Genomic DNA, 15,121 nt, shown 5'->3' on the forward strand with positions numbered 1-15,121 from the left:
TAATTATAATCACCAAGGTATCCATTAGGAAAATAACTACAAAATACATAGAAAAGGAAACAAAATGGTATGCTACAGACCAGGGGCAGTCGCTCTCCAGCACTTTGGGAGGCCAAGGCAGGGGGATCACTTGAGCCCAGGGGTTCGAGACCTGACTAGGCAACATAGCAAGACCTCGTCTCTAGAAAAAAAAAAAATTAAAACAGTAGCCAGACGTGGTGTCACATGCCTGTGGTCCCAGTTCCTCAAGAGGCTGAGGCAGACAGATCGTTTGAGCCCAGGAGTTCAAGACTAGCCTGGGCTAGACATGGAGAAACCTCATCTCCACAAAAAAAAAAAAAAAGAAAAGAAAAAGAAAAATTAGCCAGGCGCAGTGGTGCTTGCTCCTGGGGAGGCTGAGGTGGGAGGATCACTTGAGCCCAGAAGGTGGAGATTTCAGTGAGCCATGACCACACTACTGCACTCCAGCCTGGGTGACAGAGTTGGACCTTGTTTCAAAAAAAAAAAAAAAAAAAGAACTCTTACAACTTAATAATCAAATTTGCTGAAAGGAAGGAAAGGGTATGGCTCCTGGAACGTAGTGAGGAGACAGTCATAGTGTTCCAGGAGAGAGGCAGTGAGGTCTGCATGAAAGCAGTAGCTGGGAATAAAAGAAAGGCTCAGTCCAGACAGATTCAACTAATGACATAAAATTTGGCAGCTGGGGACTGTCCCCACTTAGTTCAAGATGAGTGGGGCTTTTGCCAGCGGATCCAGCTTTCAGGAAGGAAAAGGAGTGGGGATAGGATAAGGGAAGTGAAAGTGTCTACTACATAAATAGCAGGCCAATCCCAGCCCACGCACAGACCCCCAACTTGCGGCTGCCCACCTCGCCCACAACTCTGGCCTCTTACTCACTCTCTACCATAGCCATGGCTCAGTCGCTGGCTCTGAGCCTCCTTATCGTGGTTCTGGCCTTTGGCATCCCCAGGACCCAAGGTACAGGGAGGTGCAGGGAGGGGCCTTGGATGGGGCTAAAGGGATCAAGAGGCCTGGGTAGGAGCTTGCAAGCAGCCTCTGGCTCCCTGTGAATCCCACCCTGCAGGCAGTGATGGAGGGGCTCAGGACTGTTGCCTCAGGTACAGCCTAAGGAAGATTCCCGCCAAGGTTGTACGCGGCTACCGAAAACAGGAACCAAGCTTAGGCTGCTCCATCCCAGCTATCCTGTGAGTAGACACAAAGGGGTTGGTACAGGCTGGCGACTGGGTGGGGAGGGTATAGTGGGTAAGACCAAGAAGGCTGGCTAACCACCCTCCCCAACGCCCTCAGATTCTTGCCCCGCAAGCTCTCTCAGCCAGAGCTATGTGCAGACCCGAAGAAGCCCTGGGTGCAGCAGCTGATGCAGCATCTGGACAAGACACCAGCCCCACGGAAACCATCCCAGAACTGCAGGAAGGACAGGGGGACCCCCAAGGCTGGCAAGAAGGGAAAGGGCTCCAAAGGCTGCAAGAGGTGAGGAATTTGAAGGGATATGGGTAAAGGGGAGCCTCGATCAGCCCCTCACACCCCTCTTCTGCCCTCACAGGACTGAGCAGTCACAGACCCCTAAAGGGCCACAGCCCAGTGAGCAGCCTGGAGCCCTAGATACCCAACCAGCCTCACCAGGGTTTGAAGCCTGAACCCAAGAGGCAAGAAGGAGGCTATGCTCAAGGGCCCCAGAGCAGCCACCCCATGCTAGCCTTGCCACACTCTTTCTCCTGCTTCAACAACCCCATCTGCATTCCTAGCTCTACCTGCATGGCTACATTCCCAGCTGTACCCATACCAGGCCAGGCCCAGAGAGGCCGAGGAGGGAGAGTCTCCCAGGGAGCATGAGAGGAGGCAGCAGGACTGTCCCCTCGAAGGAGAATCACTGGGACACTGGACCTGATCCTGCTCCCCCAGTGCACCCCGCCTCTTCCTTGTAAATACGACTTATACCAAACTGAATAAAAAGCTGTTCTGGCCTCCCACGCAACTACCCGTTCCTATGTGTTTGTGTCCTCTGGGATGCCGAAGTCCCTACAGGGTGGGGTCACACATTCTGAGCCAAAAACTCAGGCTGACAAATGCTATGTTCCCATCTACTCCAAGAGTTCCCTTGCCTCTCAGGTGCCTGCACCCCTGGGCAGTTAAAGGGAGGTGGATGGACAGGGTGGGACCTGGTCTTCTGAGGAATCCTACCAATGGAGAGATGGTGGACATGGAGCACACACCCCCAACAGCTCTGCCAGCCTCTGAGACCCTGATTCTGTACAGCACTAACTCCAGGAGTGACCTTCAGATCTTTTCCCAGATATCCCAGAGACTTCCTCTCCTTTCCCTGGGACCTATTCAATGAGACCCTCCAAGTAGTTCTTTGGAACGGTCCCCAGGAGGGAAGCTGTGGCCTGAGCCCATCTATAACACAGACAAACACAAGTTCTTTTTTTTTTTTTTGAGACAGAGTCTTGCTCTGTTGCCCAGGCTGGAGTGTAGTGGTGCGATCTTGGCTCACTACAACCTCCACCTCCCAGGTTCAAGCAATTCTCCTGCCTCAGCCTCCTTAGTAGCTGGGATTACAGGCATGGACCACCACACCAAGCTAATTTTTGCATTTTTAGTAGAGATGGGATTTCACCATGTTGGCCAGGCTGGTCTCAAACTCCTGACCTCGTGATCTGCCCGCCTCAGCCTCCCAAAGTGCTGGGATTACAGGCATGAGCCACCATGCCCGGCCCAAACACAAGTTCTATTGAAACCTACCCTAGCACAGCTCCAGCCCTCAGAGAGCTCCTGGAAGGCAAAGACCCAAGAGGACTTGCTTCAGCCCTATTCAGTGAAGCTCAGGCCTCAACCTCTCCTCTTTAATGGGGTGGTTGTGTTCTCCTATTCCTATCTGGGCCCCCAGACTCCCTCAGCCCACTTACAGATGGAAAAACCGCCTCCCTTTTCTTTTCCTCCCTTTTTTTTTTCTGGCTGGGACCCAAACTACTTTAGCCCCTTAAACCTCTCAAAGTCAAGGAATAAGTCTCCTGGGGCAGGTCTTTGGAACCCCAGGATTCAGATGCGAATCAGTCTCTTCTCCTGGAAGGAGCCATCTGGGTAGCTCTCCTCTACCTCTTCCTCCCCAGAGTGAAGACCCTTCTATTCCCCCACTCACCTCCAGACAGGGAGAGAAGAGGCCCTCGGATTGGGCCAGGCAATGTGGGAAAGAAGGGAACAGATCCTAGGGAAGGGCAAGAAAGGGAGGGACCTCTGAAGCTAGAAGTGGCTGCTCCATCACCTTTTCCTTCCACAGGAGCCTGAGTACACCACAGCACTTACCACCTATCCTAACATCCTCAAGAATAGGCTTGTCTGCTCCTCTTGTGGCAGGTGAGGACAGGGGCTCCCCGCTACCTGTCCTAGGGCAGCAGGTGTGAAATTAGTCTATAAGCTCAGATATGCGAGAAATACTACATTTTGAATGTTCTTTAAATGAACCTAATTCCTACACCAAGCAACTGCACTAGAGTGCTGATGAGAAATTCAACATCAGGTACTTTTGGGGGATCCCATCTGCCAAGGGTTATGCAAAGGTCACAGAAACCTCAAGGTCCAGGGGAGGCCTCCTATCTGCCTCCCACACCATCCCATCATTGGACATCAGTCTCACCAGTGGGTGCTCTGACCCCTGTGGTTCCAGCAGGTATATCTTTTCAAGTCCTAGACTCCACACTTGAAACATGGGAATTCAGATATGACAGCCCTTGGGCTTGGACCTACCCTCCCCAGATACCCCCTGCAGCCATCTACTCAGAGTCCTGTCCCTTGCCTCATCACAGCCAAAAATTAGAGCCCAGTGCCCACTCTGGTTGGATGTACACATTAATCCCTTCACAGTCTTAAAGAATTATCTCCCTCTCCTCAGCCCCTCCACGGCATAACCTCCTCCCCAGGTTTACTTTTTCTTTTAATTTTTATTTTTTTAAGACAGGCTTGCTCTGTGGTCTGGGCTGGAGTGCAATGGTAGGAGCATAGCTCACTGTAACCTCAAACTCCTGGGCTCAAGGGATCCTCCTGCCTCAAGCTCCAAGTAGCTGGGATTACAGGTGTGAGCCTCTATGCCTGGCATTTTCCCCTGGTTTAAGACACTCACAAAAGGCACAAGAGCCTTTGACATCAGGCTCACTTTGACATCAGGCTCACTTTGACATCTTGCCTACTCTAAAGTGAAAAGAAAAACAGAGGCAGAAAAAAACCAAAACTCCCTATTTCACTAAATTCTCCTGCCACACTTGCATGCCTGGTATTTGCCTCAAATTCTGCTGTGAGTAGCCATGCAATATATTATTTAATCCGTCAGATAATGAGTGACCACTCTCCTTGTCTGCCTTCACCTTTGACAATATCATCCTGTTTTTTCTCTTTTTTCTCTTCTTCTCTTGATGCATAATTCAAAAAAAATCACACAATACATACTCACAGTTAAAAAATATATCAAAAAGTACCAAAAGGCTTATTCTGAATAACATCATTTCCTACAACTTTAACTCTTATGCTATTTCTTACTGCCATATGTCTAAGTACTTTGCCTATACCTCTGTTTCTTGATTTACCTATTTTAAACATTACCAGATGACTTCCTACTATAAAAAGCAAAGATTTAACTCTCTTGCCAACTCTCCTCTCCTGTCACTGCATCCTCTATATATAGTCATACCATGATATTTAGATCATGATTATATTATCATATTTAGATTGTAATTACAGTATATTATTGTAGATTACTATTACATAACATGTATTATCACATATTACATTTTTTGACTATATAAATGTTCTCTGCAGACCAAAGTAGTGCACTTTTCCTTTGTCACTCAGCTTTTTGTTTTTCTTAAAGGTTCTAATGCCCTTCCCTTTTAAAAAGTACCTCTATCTTGACATTGCCTTTCAAGTTCTTCATCATATAAGATGGATTCAAAACATAAATGTTTAAGATACACATAGAAGAAAATATAGGTAAATGTGTTTATAACTTCAAGGTATAAAAGAACTTTGTTTTTTAATAAAATAGGGACACAGTCTCACTATGTTGCACAAGCTAGTCTTGAACTCCTGGGCTCAAGCGATCCACCCACCTCAGCCTCCTGAAGTGCTGGGATTACAGGCATGAGACACTGTGCCTGGCCAAAAAGAGCTTCTTAAACAAGACATGAAACCATAAAACATGAATCATAAGAGAAAAGATCAACACCATTAAATTCAAAACAAGTTGCAGTTCAGGGTAGGGATGGAAAATTAATTACATGCCTTTATTTTCACATTTCCCTGAGCCCCAACTAAAACTACAGCAAATATTTTTGGTGTATGTGCGTATGGAAAGGTATAAGCCAAGTTCAGGCATGGTGGCTCACACCTGTAATCCCAACATTTTGGGAGGCCAAGACAGGAGGATCACTTCAGTTCAAGAGTTTCAGACCAACCTGGGCAACACAGTGAGACCTCATCTGTACAAAAAAAATCAAAAAAGTAAACAGTGTGGTGGTGTGTGCCTGTGGCGCCAGTTACTAGGGAGGCCGGGGTGGGAGGATCACTTGAGCCCGGGAGCCATGTAGCCTGGGTTAAAAAGTGAGAGACCCTGTCTCAAAGAAAACAAATTAATTTTAAAACAATAAAATAAACGCATAAACCCACAAGGGCCCAAATGGAAGAGGAGTTAAAGGTAACTTTCTAAAAGCCTACTGCTGAGACAAGTAAATATTTCAATAAAAATAGGTACAAGCCAGGCGTGGTGGCTCACACCTGTTATCCCAGCACTTTGGGAGGCTGAGGCGGGCAGAGCACCTGAGGTCAGGAGTTCAAGACCAGCCTAGCCAACATGAAGAAACCCCATCTCAACTAAAAATACAAAAATTAGCTGGTTGTGGTGGCATGCACCTATACTCCCAGCTACTCGGGAGGCTGAGGCAATAGAATTGCTTGAACTCGGGAGGCAGAGGTTGCGGTGAGCCGAGATAGCGCCATTGCACTGCAGCCTTGGCAACAAGAGTGAAACTCTGTCTCAGAAAAAAAAAAAATAGGTACAAAGCATAAAACAAAGTTATAAATATGAATTATTTCTAATGTCTTATTCATGAATACAGTAAAAAATTCACATTTACTGAATATTCATATGCCAGTGTCCAACAGGAAAACAATTAATAACTTCTGCTAAAATGTAAAAACAAAAAAAATCCTGAAAATGAATTATATCTAAAATCTTCATTCCTTAAGCATGAAAACTCGTTGTAATCCCTGGAATCCTGACTTTTCTTTATCACAGAATCACAGACGCACTTCATTGCTTTATAAGTCAGTTATCACTATTTTCTAACAATGAGTCCCCCTCAGTGTCATCCAGAAAACTATAATACTATGTATTTTTGTTGTTTTTATTTGTTCCTTTTTTGAGATAGGGTCTCACTCTGTCACCCAGGCTGAACCGAGTGGCTTGATCTCAGCTCACTGCAGTCAATCTCCTGGGCTCAAGTGATCCTCCTACCTCAGCCTCCTGGGTAGGTGGGACTACAGGCACACACCACTATGCCCAGGTAATTTTGTTCACTTTCTGTACAGATGAGATCTCACTATGTTACCCAAGCTGGTCTTAAACTCCTGAGCTCAAAGGATTCTCCCACCTTGGCCTCCCAAAGTGCTGGGATTACAGGCATGAGTCACTGTGCCTGGCCATACCATGTTTTTAAATAATTTCACCACTATCTCTTCCATGAAATGATAACATACACACACTTAAAGAAATCACAGGATGACTCCTACTTGTCAGTGTTGACTCAGAATCTCCCCCTGCTTCTCCCAGTTCACTCCTTCCCTGTCAATATTTTAAAGGCTTCTTTGATACAAATATAAAGGATAGGCAGGACTAGTAAAGAAACTGGGCATGGTAGCTCATGCCTATAATTCCAGCACTTTGGGAGGCTGAGGCGGGCAGATGGCTTGAAGCCAGGAGTTTGAGACCAGCCTAGGCAACAAAGCAAGACCCCTGTCTCTACACACACACAAAAAAAGGAAAGGAAAGGAAAGGAGAAAGGAAAGGAAAGAAGAAAGGAAAGGAGAAAGGAAAGGAGAAAGAAAGGAAAGGAAAGGAAAGATTAATCAGGCACAATAGCACGTGCCTACTGTCCTAGCGACTTGGAGACTGAGGTAGGAGGATCATTTGATTGCCCAGGGGTTCGAGGGTGCAGTGAGCTATGATCACACCACAGCAGCCTGGGTGACAGAACAATACCCCATCTTAAAAAAAAAAAAATCAGAGCAAATAGATCTTAACTTTAGGCCAGGAACCAGGCTCATATCTGTAATCTGAGCACTTTGAGAGGCTGAAGTGGGAGGATCTCTTGAGCCCAGGAGTTTGAGGCTGCAGTGAAAAACAGGCAAACAAACAAACAATCTTAACGGCCTCAGTCAGTCCTGTAAACCTGAAACCAATTCCAAAATAAGCAGTTGGCTGGGTATGGTGGCACACACCTATAATCTCAGCGCTTTGGGAGGTAGAGGTGGGAGAATGGCTTGAGCCCAGGAATTTGAGACCAGACTGAGCAACATGGTGAGACCCTGTCTCTTCATTTTATTACAAAAAAAATTTTTTTTAAGTGAAAGCAAGTTTATTAACAAAGTAAAGAAATAAAAGAATGGTTGCTCCATAAGCAGAGTAGCCTACAAAAAACTTTTTTAGAGTAAGCAACTAGGTTTCTTAAGAACCCCTCCCTTCATGATACCTGCGCCACCTTTGGCTGGCCACAATTCCTGCTCATCAACCATATTCTTTTAGAGGGATATGATTACCAACAATTGTCGGCTTCTTTCTTTTGATATCTTTCTGTTAAAAATCAAAAATTATGGGCTGGGCGCAGTGGCTCATGCCTGTAATCCCAGCACTTTGGGAGGCTGAGGCAGGCAGATCACGAGGTCAGGTGTTCAAGACCAGCCTGGCCAACAAGGGTGAAACCCCACCTCTACTAAAAATACAAAAATTAGCCAGGCGTGGTCGCACATGCCTGTAATCCCAGCTACTCAGGAGGCTGAGACAGGAGAATTGCTTGAACCTGGGAGGCGGAGTTTGCAGCAAGCTGAGATCACACCACTGCACTCCAGCCTGGGTGACAGAGAATTAAAAATTACGGGGCTACCAGAACGACACATTTGATAGACTAGGTATCCTCTGCCATGCCAAATGACCTCGTGAAAGTCAGAGGGGTGGGGTCTGTCACTTGCTGTCTATGAAAGGTCATATTAATTCGTATCCCAGCTGTAATCACTTACCTGTGAAACACGCCTTAAGCTTCAGCTGGCATCCTTTGTGAAGTTCTTTTTCTTTTTCACATCCAGGTGTTACTTCTCCTTGTATCTGGGGACAAAATGATGCTGTTTTGTTAAAATCATCAACATTTTTATCCTTTGCCTGATTCAGTCGTGCGCTGGATTACCATTTTTATGGATGCTGAAATTGCCAAGCCTCTTTTTTTCTAACGCCTGTATTTGTATATCTTTTTTTGAGAACAGGGTCTTTCTCTGTTGCCCAGGCTGGAGTGCAGTGTGCAATAATAGCTCACTGCAGCCTCCAACTCTTGGCCTCAAGGGATCCTCCAGCCTCAGCCTCCCAAAGTGCTGGGATTACAGTCATGAGCCACTGCGACAGGCCTGTATTTGTAATGCTTCTAGTAGTGTCTACTTTAAGGGGAATTATATGACCTTGTGACCTTGGTAACCTAAGTCTATTGCTATGCCAAGTAGCTGAAAGCTCCATTGTCTTCAATCAGCTGGCAGCAAACTAAAACATCCCAGAGAAACTCTGTTACCATATTCTTTGAGACTTCTGCTTTAGAACCATGGGTTGTGGCAATAATAAATTTCAGTCCAATAGTAAGAGAATAATTGAACACCACTTTCGAAGGCCTAAGCAGCCAGCGCCAGCTTCTGCTGGGAATATCCCCCGCCCAATGTGAGCCTCCGCCGGCTGGGAGGCGCTCATTGCCTCGCTCGGCCACTAGGAGGCAGCAGTCTGTTATCTAAAAGCAAACCAGGCGTGGGCGTTGAATTTTCTGTTATTTCTTTCATCTTTCTGGGACTAATTTGTTTTCCATTATTTTTATGATTTGTCCTCACAAATGTCTCATTCTAGGCCAAAAGTTGTGCGTTCCTCTGTGTCCACTTATGAGCAAGACAAGACAAGGTCCTTTTCCGCCTGTGTCAGGCTATCGCCCTTCATTCTCCTGCCCGAGCCTTGCCCCTTGTACACGGTTAGCATCTCAATACATTTCCGTGGAATAAGGAAACCTTTCTTAGCGTTGGCGATGTAATGAGTGGTGTAAGATATCTATCGGGTTCGAGAAGTGCCTGAGGTGATGTGAACCTTCGTTCAGACTTTAAGCCAAACAGTAATTATTTCAAGTCTTCAACATTGGGCACCTTGGACTCTGGATAAATCGGGAATATTTGGGGCGTGAGAGGGAAAGATAAATGCTTCATGTTCTCCGACAAACACGGGCCTTCCCCCGGCCACAGGGCTTGGCCGGTCCCGCAGAGGACCCAGGACTCGGGGACCTGGGTGGCCGGGGTTTGGTGGGACGGCGCGGCCACCACCCACAGCCCGAGCCTCCCCTCCATACGCCCGGCCCGCACGCTGGGACCCCAGGGACGGCGGGGCCAGGGAGCCGGGCGTCTCCAGAGGCTGTTCCAGACCCAGGTACTTCGGACGCCTGTGCCCCCCAACCCCTCTGAGGAGCACGCGGAGTCACCGCCGCATGCGCCCACCGCTCTGCCGGAGCCGCAACCCACTCCAGACTCCCTTCCCAGGCTCGGGGCGCCCCCTGCAGGCCCAGGAGGGGAGACGCATGGGCACGCTCACGGGGGCGGTCACACAACCGTACACACATCCCAGCCGCGCACAGCCCCGCAGGCACAGCTCGGAATACGCAAATTCACGTATGTGGCACGCACTTACTAAGCATCTACTCAGAGTCCTCTACAATCATTCACCCACCCCCACCCCCACCCCCACCACGGACTTGGTTGACTTCCCAGGCCCATCTGCCCCCGACTCCCCTTCCCCAGTGGCTAGTTAGCCCACATTCAGGATCTCCTATCCCTGGGGCAGGGATTTGGCCAGACCTGGGAGCAAGAAAGTTGGGCAGGCTCCTTGGAGGAGGATGAGGCTAAGCTGGGTAAGGTGAGCTAATCTGCCCTAAGCTGGAACAAGATTCCCAGGGCTCAGGCTGAACCAAGAACCCTGTAAAGTCCATTTGGCTGGGAAGAGGGTGAACACAGCGAAGCACGTAGCGCTGATGGCTCTGTATCTGTGGTCAGAAACTGTTTCAAACACCTCCCTGACCTCCAGTCCCTCACCCCCATTGGATTATCTAAACCAACAGCTGTGGATAGGTGCCTTAAACCCTTCGTCCACCGGGCCTGTGTCCTTTCCCATTTTGCAATGATAGTGGGTACCTTCTTAACACCCTGACTGCCACCTCCTTCCCTGATTCCTCTTTTCCTTCATGTTGGCGAGGTCCAGGACTTAGAACTTGGGCCTCTTCTATTTACCCTCACTCTCTTGGCAACCTCATTGTCTTTTGCCTTTAAATACCATCCATTTACTCCCAGATTTGTTTCTTCAGCTAGAATCTCTTCCCTGGACTCCAGACTCATCCCAGCCACCTACTTAACATTTCCATTAATATGCCCAACATGCAACTTCAACCTAAGTCAATGCCAGGGTTCTGATCTCCCCACAAACCCACTCCTCTTCAATCATCCTCATCTTGTTAACTAAAATTCTATCCGAGTTTCTCAAGTCAAAAACCTCACAGTATTCTCTCTTCTTCTTTCTCTCATATCCTATGCTGAACCCCTCAGCAAAATTTGTTTCCAGAATCTGAGCACTTCTCACCAACTCCAAGCACCATCATCTCCTCTCTGGATTGTTGCAACAGCTTCCACCCTGGTCTCCCTGCTTCCAGTCTTGCACCAGTTTGGTCTATTCTCCATTCAACGGCTAAAGAGAGTTTATGTCAGATCATGTCACATTTTTGTTCAATACCTGCCAATGGCTCATCTTACTCAGCAGAATATAACAATAGCCTACAAAACCCTGTGCTATCGGGTCCCTGTTATTATCTGACTGTTATTATCTCCTACCACCCTCCCCTTTTGGCCTCCTTGCTATTCTTTCAACACACTCTTGCCTCAAGCCCTTTGCCCTTGCTGTTTTCTCTACTTAGGACATCTTCCCCCAGATCTCTGCATGGATTTCTCCCTCACCTTCTTCAGGTCAGCTCTCTGCTCAAATGTCATTAGTGAAGGTTTTCCTGACTGCCTTATTTAAAATAACACCCTCCCTCAATACTCCCTATCCCTCTTGCCTTCTTTATTTTTCCTCATAGCACTTATTGCCATTTTGTTTGCTTATTTTCTTTCTTTTTCATTAGCATAACAACTCTGCAAGAGCAGGAACATGTGTCTGTTGTGCTTAATGCAGTATCTCAGTGCCAAGCACTGTGTCTGGCACACAGGAGGCCCTCAACAAATATTTATTGAATGAATGTGGAACAAATGCCTTGTTTTATTATTATTTCATTACTTCACCCTTTCCTGCTGATTCTCAGGATCTTTCCCAATAAGCACTCCAGGCAGAAGGTATTGAAATTGAATTGAAACCTCTCTGCCAGCTTTGCACTATATGATTGTGTTATTTAGGATCTTGTCAGGAAACAAATGGCATGCTCGAAAAGGTTAACGGAAAAGAATTTAGTGAAGGGACCACTTACAGAGGTGAGAGCAAGGTTGTTGTAGGCAGCCACTGCACATGAATTAGTGTAGCTCCAAACCTCAGACCATCTCCTCTTCTAGGCAAAGTGTATGCTAAGTGTACTGTCCCAAATTCTGCCCACTGAGAGGACTTCCCTTAACCACTGTCTTTCAGGGACATCCCTGGATGAGGCTGTAATCAGCTGTCTCTTCCAGCTAATGCCAGCATACCTTACAGACCCTCTGTTAACTGTTTGTAGAGAACATCTCCATGAAGCCATAAATGTGATCAGAGGAAGGAGCAGAAAACAACTCAAGTAGGAATCCAAGCCATCTGGCCATGCTTTTATTCAAACTTTCTGAAACTTCTAAGGTCTGGTCTTATATATACAATCCATTTCATAATGAATATTACTGTTCATATCCAACTACAGGATTTGCTTAGATAGCACCCTTAGGTCACATTGTCACTGGTTGAACTATAATCTGAGTTTTAGACCAGGGCCCCAAGGCATATCAGGAGCTGCTTTTCAAATAGAAAAGAATTGTTAGCAGAAGAAGCATGGCCTTATTCCATTACACTAAGGTTCTTTGCTGTAATTCTCCTACTGGGGCTCCTACAGCCCCTTTATCTGCCACAGACAATGTGAAGTTCACTGGATTTGTGGTTCATTCAGCCGGAGCAGCAGGGCAACTTTCCCTGGAGCCTGGACCTCATTCAAAACTGTCAGCTTTATGAGCTTTATGCAATATCCAGTCAACATTTTACAGTAGTACATATAAATACTGTATATATTGCCTCTAAAACCCAAAGTGCTCTTTAACATTATGCCCCAGATGACTATCTTTCAGCTTGTCCCCATCTCTATAGCCTAGAAATTTCACCAATCTTGAAAAACACTAAGAGGAAGATTTATAGAATCTGCCTGTGAAAGAGATCCAGGATCTCCCAGCCCCCCACCAAACAAGAGGATTCAGTTCTGGGAAACTGGCTTAAGTCTAGGAATTGAGTAAAACTGTAAATCTTAATATAACTTGAGAATCAAGTTTCTGCTTATCAGGTCTAGAATTTTTCCATTTATATGGGTGAAGTAGAACATTAGTAAGCTGTCTGCCTATTTCATTACTAGGGACACCATGATTGATTAGCTACCCACACATATTCCTATGGGCAAAGCACATGATTACCACTCATCCCTATAGCTTTCATAGTAATTTCACTCACCTTATCACTCATGGTTAGGTGCTAACACCTGTCCTCTACCACGAAAGAATTCTATCATTCACCTTGAAATAAGGCTGCCCAGTCCCAAGAGAGCATCTCACAATCTCATTTCTAGCCTAGTAAAGACGCCATATAGTGCTTTTAAAGGAGTTAGCATTCCCCTCACTAATGTGTTCTTGCTGCCTTGGAGAAGAGAGTATCTTTCTGGACCCTTAGGAGGTGTACAAAATAGGTAACTTCAACATTCATTTCTAACCTTTGTACCTCCTCCTCTACTTTACTATTTATAATCCAAGGACCACAGCATCAACATCATTTAAAAGTTTGTGAAACATGAAGGCTGGGCACGGTGGCTCACACTTGTAATCCCAGCACTTTGGGAGGCCAAGGCAGGCAGATCACCTGAGGTCAGGAGTTCGAGATCAGCCTAGCCAACATGGTGAAATCCCATCTCTACTAAAAATACAAAAGTTAGTCGGGCATGATGGTGCATGCCTGTAATCCCGGCTACTCGGGAGGCTGAGGCAGGAGAATCGCTTGAACCCAGGAGGTAGAGGTTGCAGTGAGCCGAGATCATGCCATTGCACTTTAGCCTGGGCGACAGAGCGAGACTTGGTCAAAAAAAAAAAAAAGTTTGTGAATGTGAAACATGAAACTTCCTGAGCTTCACTCCAGACCTACTGAATAGAATCTACACTAGTAAGATTCTCCCAGGTGAATCGTGCACACATTAAAGTTTGAGGATCAGTGCTCTACAACAGGCCCGTGAGGTTCTAGCACCTCAGCCTCATTGATCACAGGCCACTGTCAAATCCAGGTTTCCGGGAATCAACCCAACAGAATATTAACACCACTCCCAGGTGCTCAGCTAGTATTAATACAATGATACCCAAATCCTGCTTGAGTACACCTATATCAATAAATTTGTCCTCACAGGTTCCTGGGATTCTCCCAGGACAAGTTGACAAGTTCCTGCAAGTTTCCCAGCACCTATACTCTTGCTCTTGGAGCACATCCTGTACTTTCCTGTCTAGGCAATGTTAAGATGAAATTCACAGTATGGGCCTGGAGACTCGAGGAGTGGTCAGGGTAGCTCCTGAGGAGAAAAGGCATGCACTTTGCCAGGGAGTTATTAAAAACATTTTTTAATGGAAGAGAAGTTTGGTTGATGGTTTACAGGAGAAGGGGAAATTATCTTCTGCCACCAAGGATGATTCAGGGGGATTTGAAAGTACAAAGTTCTCAGCTTTGTTCCTCTCTGCCCAAATGTCACCATCCCAAGTTTCAGAGTCCTACGCCTTTATCCTACATAAAGTAGAATAAAGGCACATCCAAACAGTGCCTTTATTCTAGCGTAAGGGCATCATCACTCAGACATGAATACAAGACATTCAGGTCTTGTATTTGATCTTCAGCCGTATCTGTCATGTGGCCTCATACAATAAACATTCCTTAAGACTTCCATAGAGGTTATCTACATCTCTACTTGTAACTTGAGTTAGAAGTTTACAGTCTAAAAAAAAGAAGTTTATGGTCTAACCATTTTTTTTTTTTTTTTTAGATGGAGTCTTGCTCTGTCATCCCAGCTGGAGTGTAATGGCATGATCTCTGTCTGCTCACGCAACCTCTGCCTCCTGGGTTCAAGTGATTCTCCTGCCTCAGCCTCCCAAGTAGCTGGGATTACAGGTGCCTGCCCCCATGCCTGTATTTTTCAGTAAAGACAGGGTTTCATCATGTTGGTCAGGCTGGTCTCAAACTCCTGAACTCAAGTGATCCGCCTGCCTCGGGCTCCCAAAATGTTGGGATTGCAGGCATGAGCCACCACACCCAGCCTAACTTATCTTTTTTATTGGAATTTTACTAGCACAATCAGAAATGGCCAGTGAGGTTCTGGCCTCAATATAGTACTATAGTAATAATAATCACCATTTGCAATCATCATTTGTGGCCATAGCAATTAAATGCCCCAGGTACCTTATCTCCTAATGTCTTGCCTTCCAGTATTTCATCCATGCCTCACAAGTGATAGTCTAAGTGACTGTGATGCTTCTACATGCTCCAGATTACTTGTGTCTTCTTTTCCCAAGCACAGAGACCATCCATGCCCTCATCAAG

General features: G+C 46.3%; 1 protein-coding gene and 1 long non-coding RNA gene across 2 annotated transcripts in view; one reads left to right on the forward strand and one right to left on the reverse strand.

The window, feature by feature from the left end:
- Nucleotides 1-815: 815 nt before the first annotated feature.
- Nucleotides 816-1,992, forward strand: CCL21 (C-C motif chemokine ligand 21). The gene is made up of 4 exons (XM_032299862.1): nucleotides 816-978; nucleotides 1,085-1,205; nucleotides 1,309-1,491; nucleotides 1,565-1,992. Exons 1-4 carry the CDS (start codon nucleotides 912-914, stop codon nucleotides 1,656-1,658), a joined length of 465 nt encoding a protein of 154 aa, XP_032155753.1. The 5' UTR covers nucleotides 816-911; the 3' UTR covers nucleotides 1,659-1,992.
- Nucleotides 1,993-7,348: 5,356 nt separating this feature from the next.
- Nucleotides 7,349-15,121, reverse strand: part of LOC116565967 — a 31,639-nt gene continuing 23,866 nt past the window's right edge. Inside the window, exons 2-3 of the long non-coding RNA XR_004275683.1 lie at nucleotides 8,302-8,386; nucleotides 7,349-7,457 (exon numbers count right to left, since the gene is read on the reverse strand). This is a non-coding gene — a long non-coding RNA (uncharacterized LOC116565967). The remainder of the gene's footprint in view (nucleotides 7,458-8,301; nucleotides 8,387-15,121) is intronic.

The sequence above is a fragment of the Sapajus apella genome, unplaced genomic scaffold (assembly GCF_009761245.1).
Source record: "Sapajus apella isolate SASKATOON/1434 unplaced genomic scaffold, GSC_monkey_1.0 scaffold42, whole genome shotgun sequence".
Lineage (NCBI taxonomy): Eukaryota > Metazoa > Chordata > Mammalia > Primates > Cebidae > Sapajus > Sapajus apella.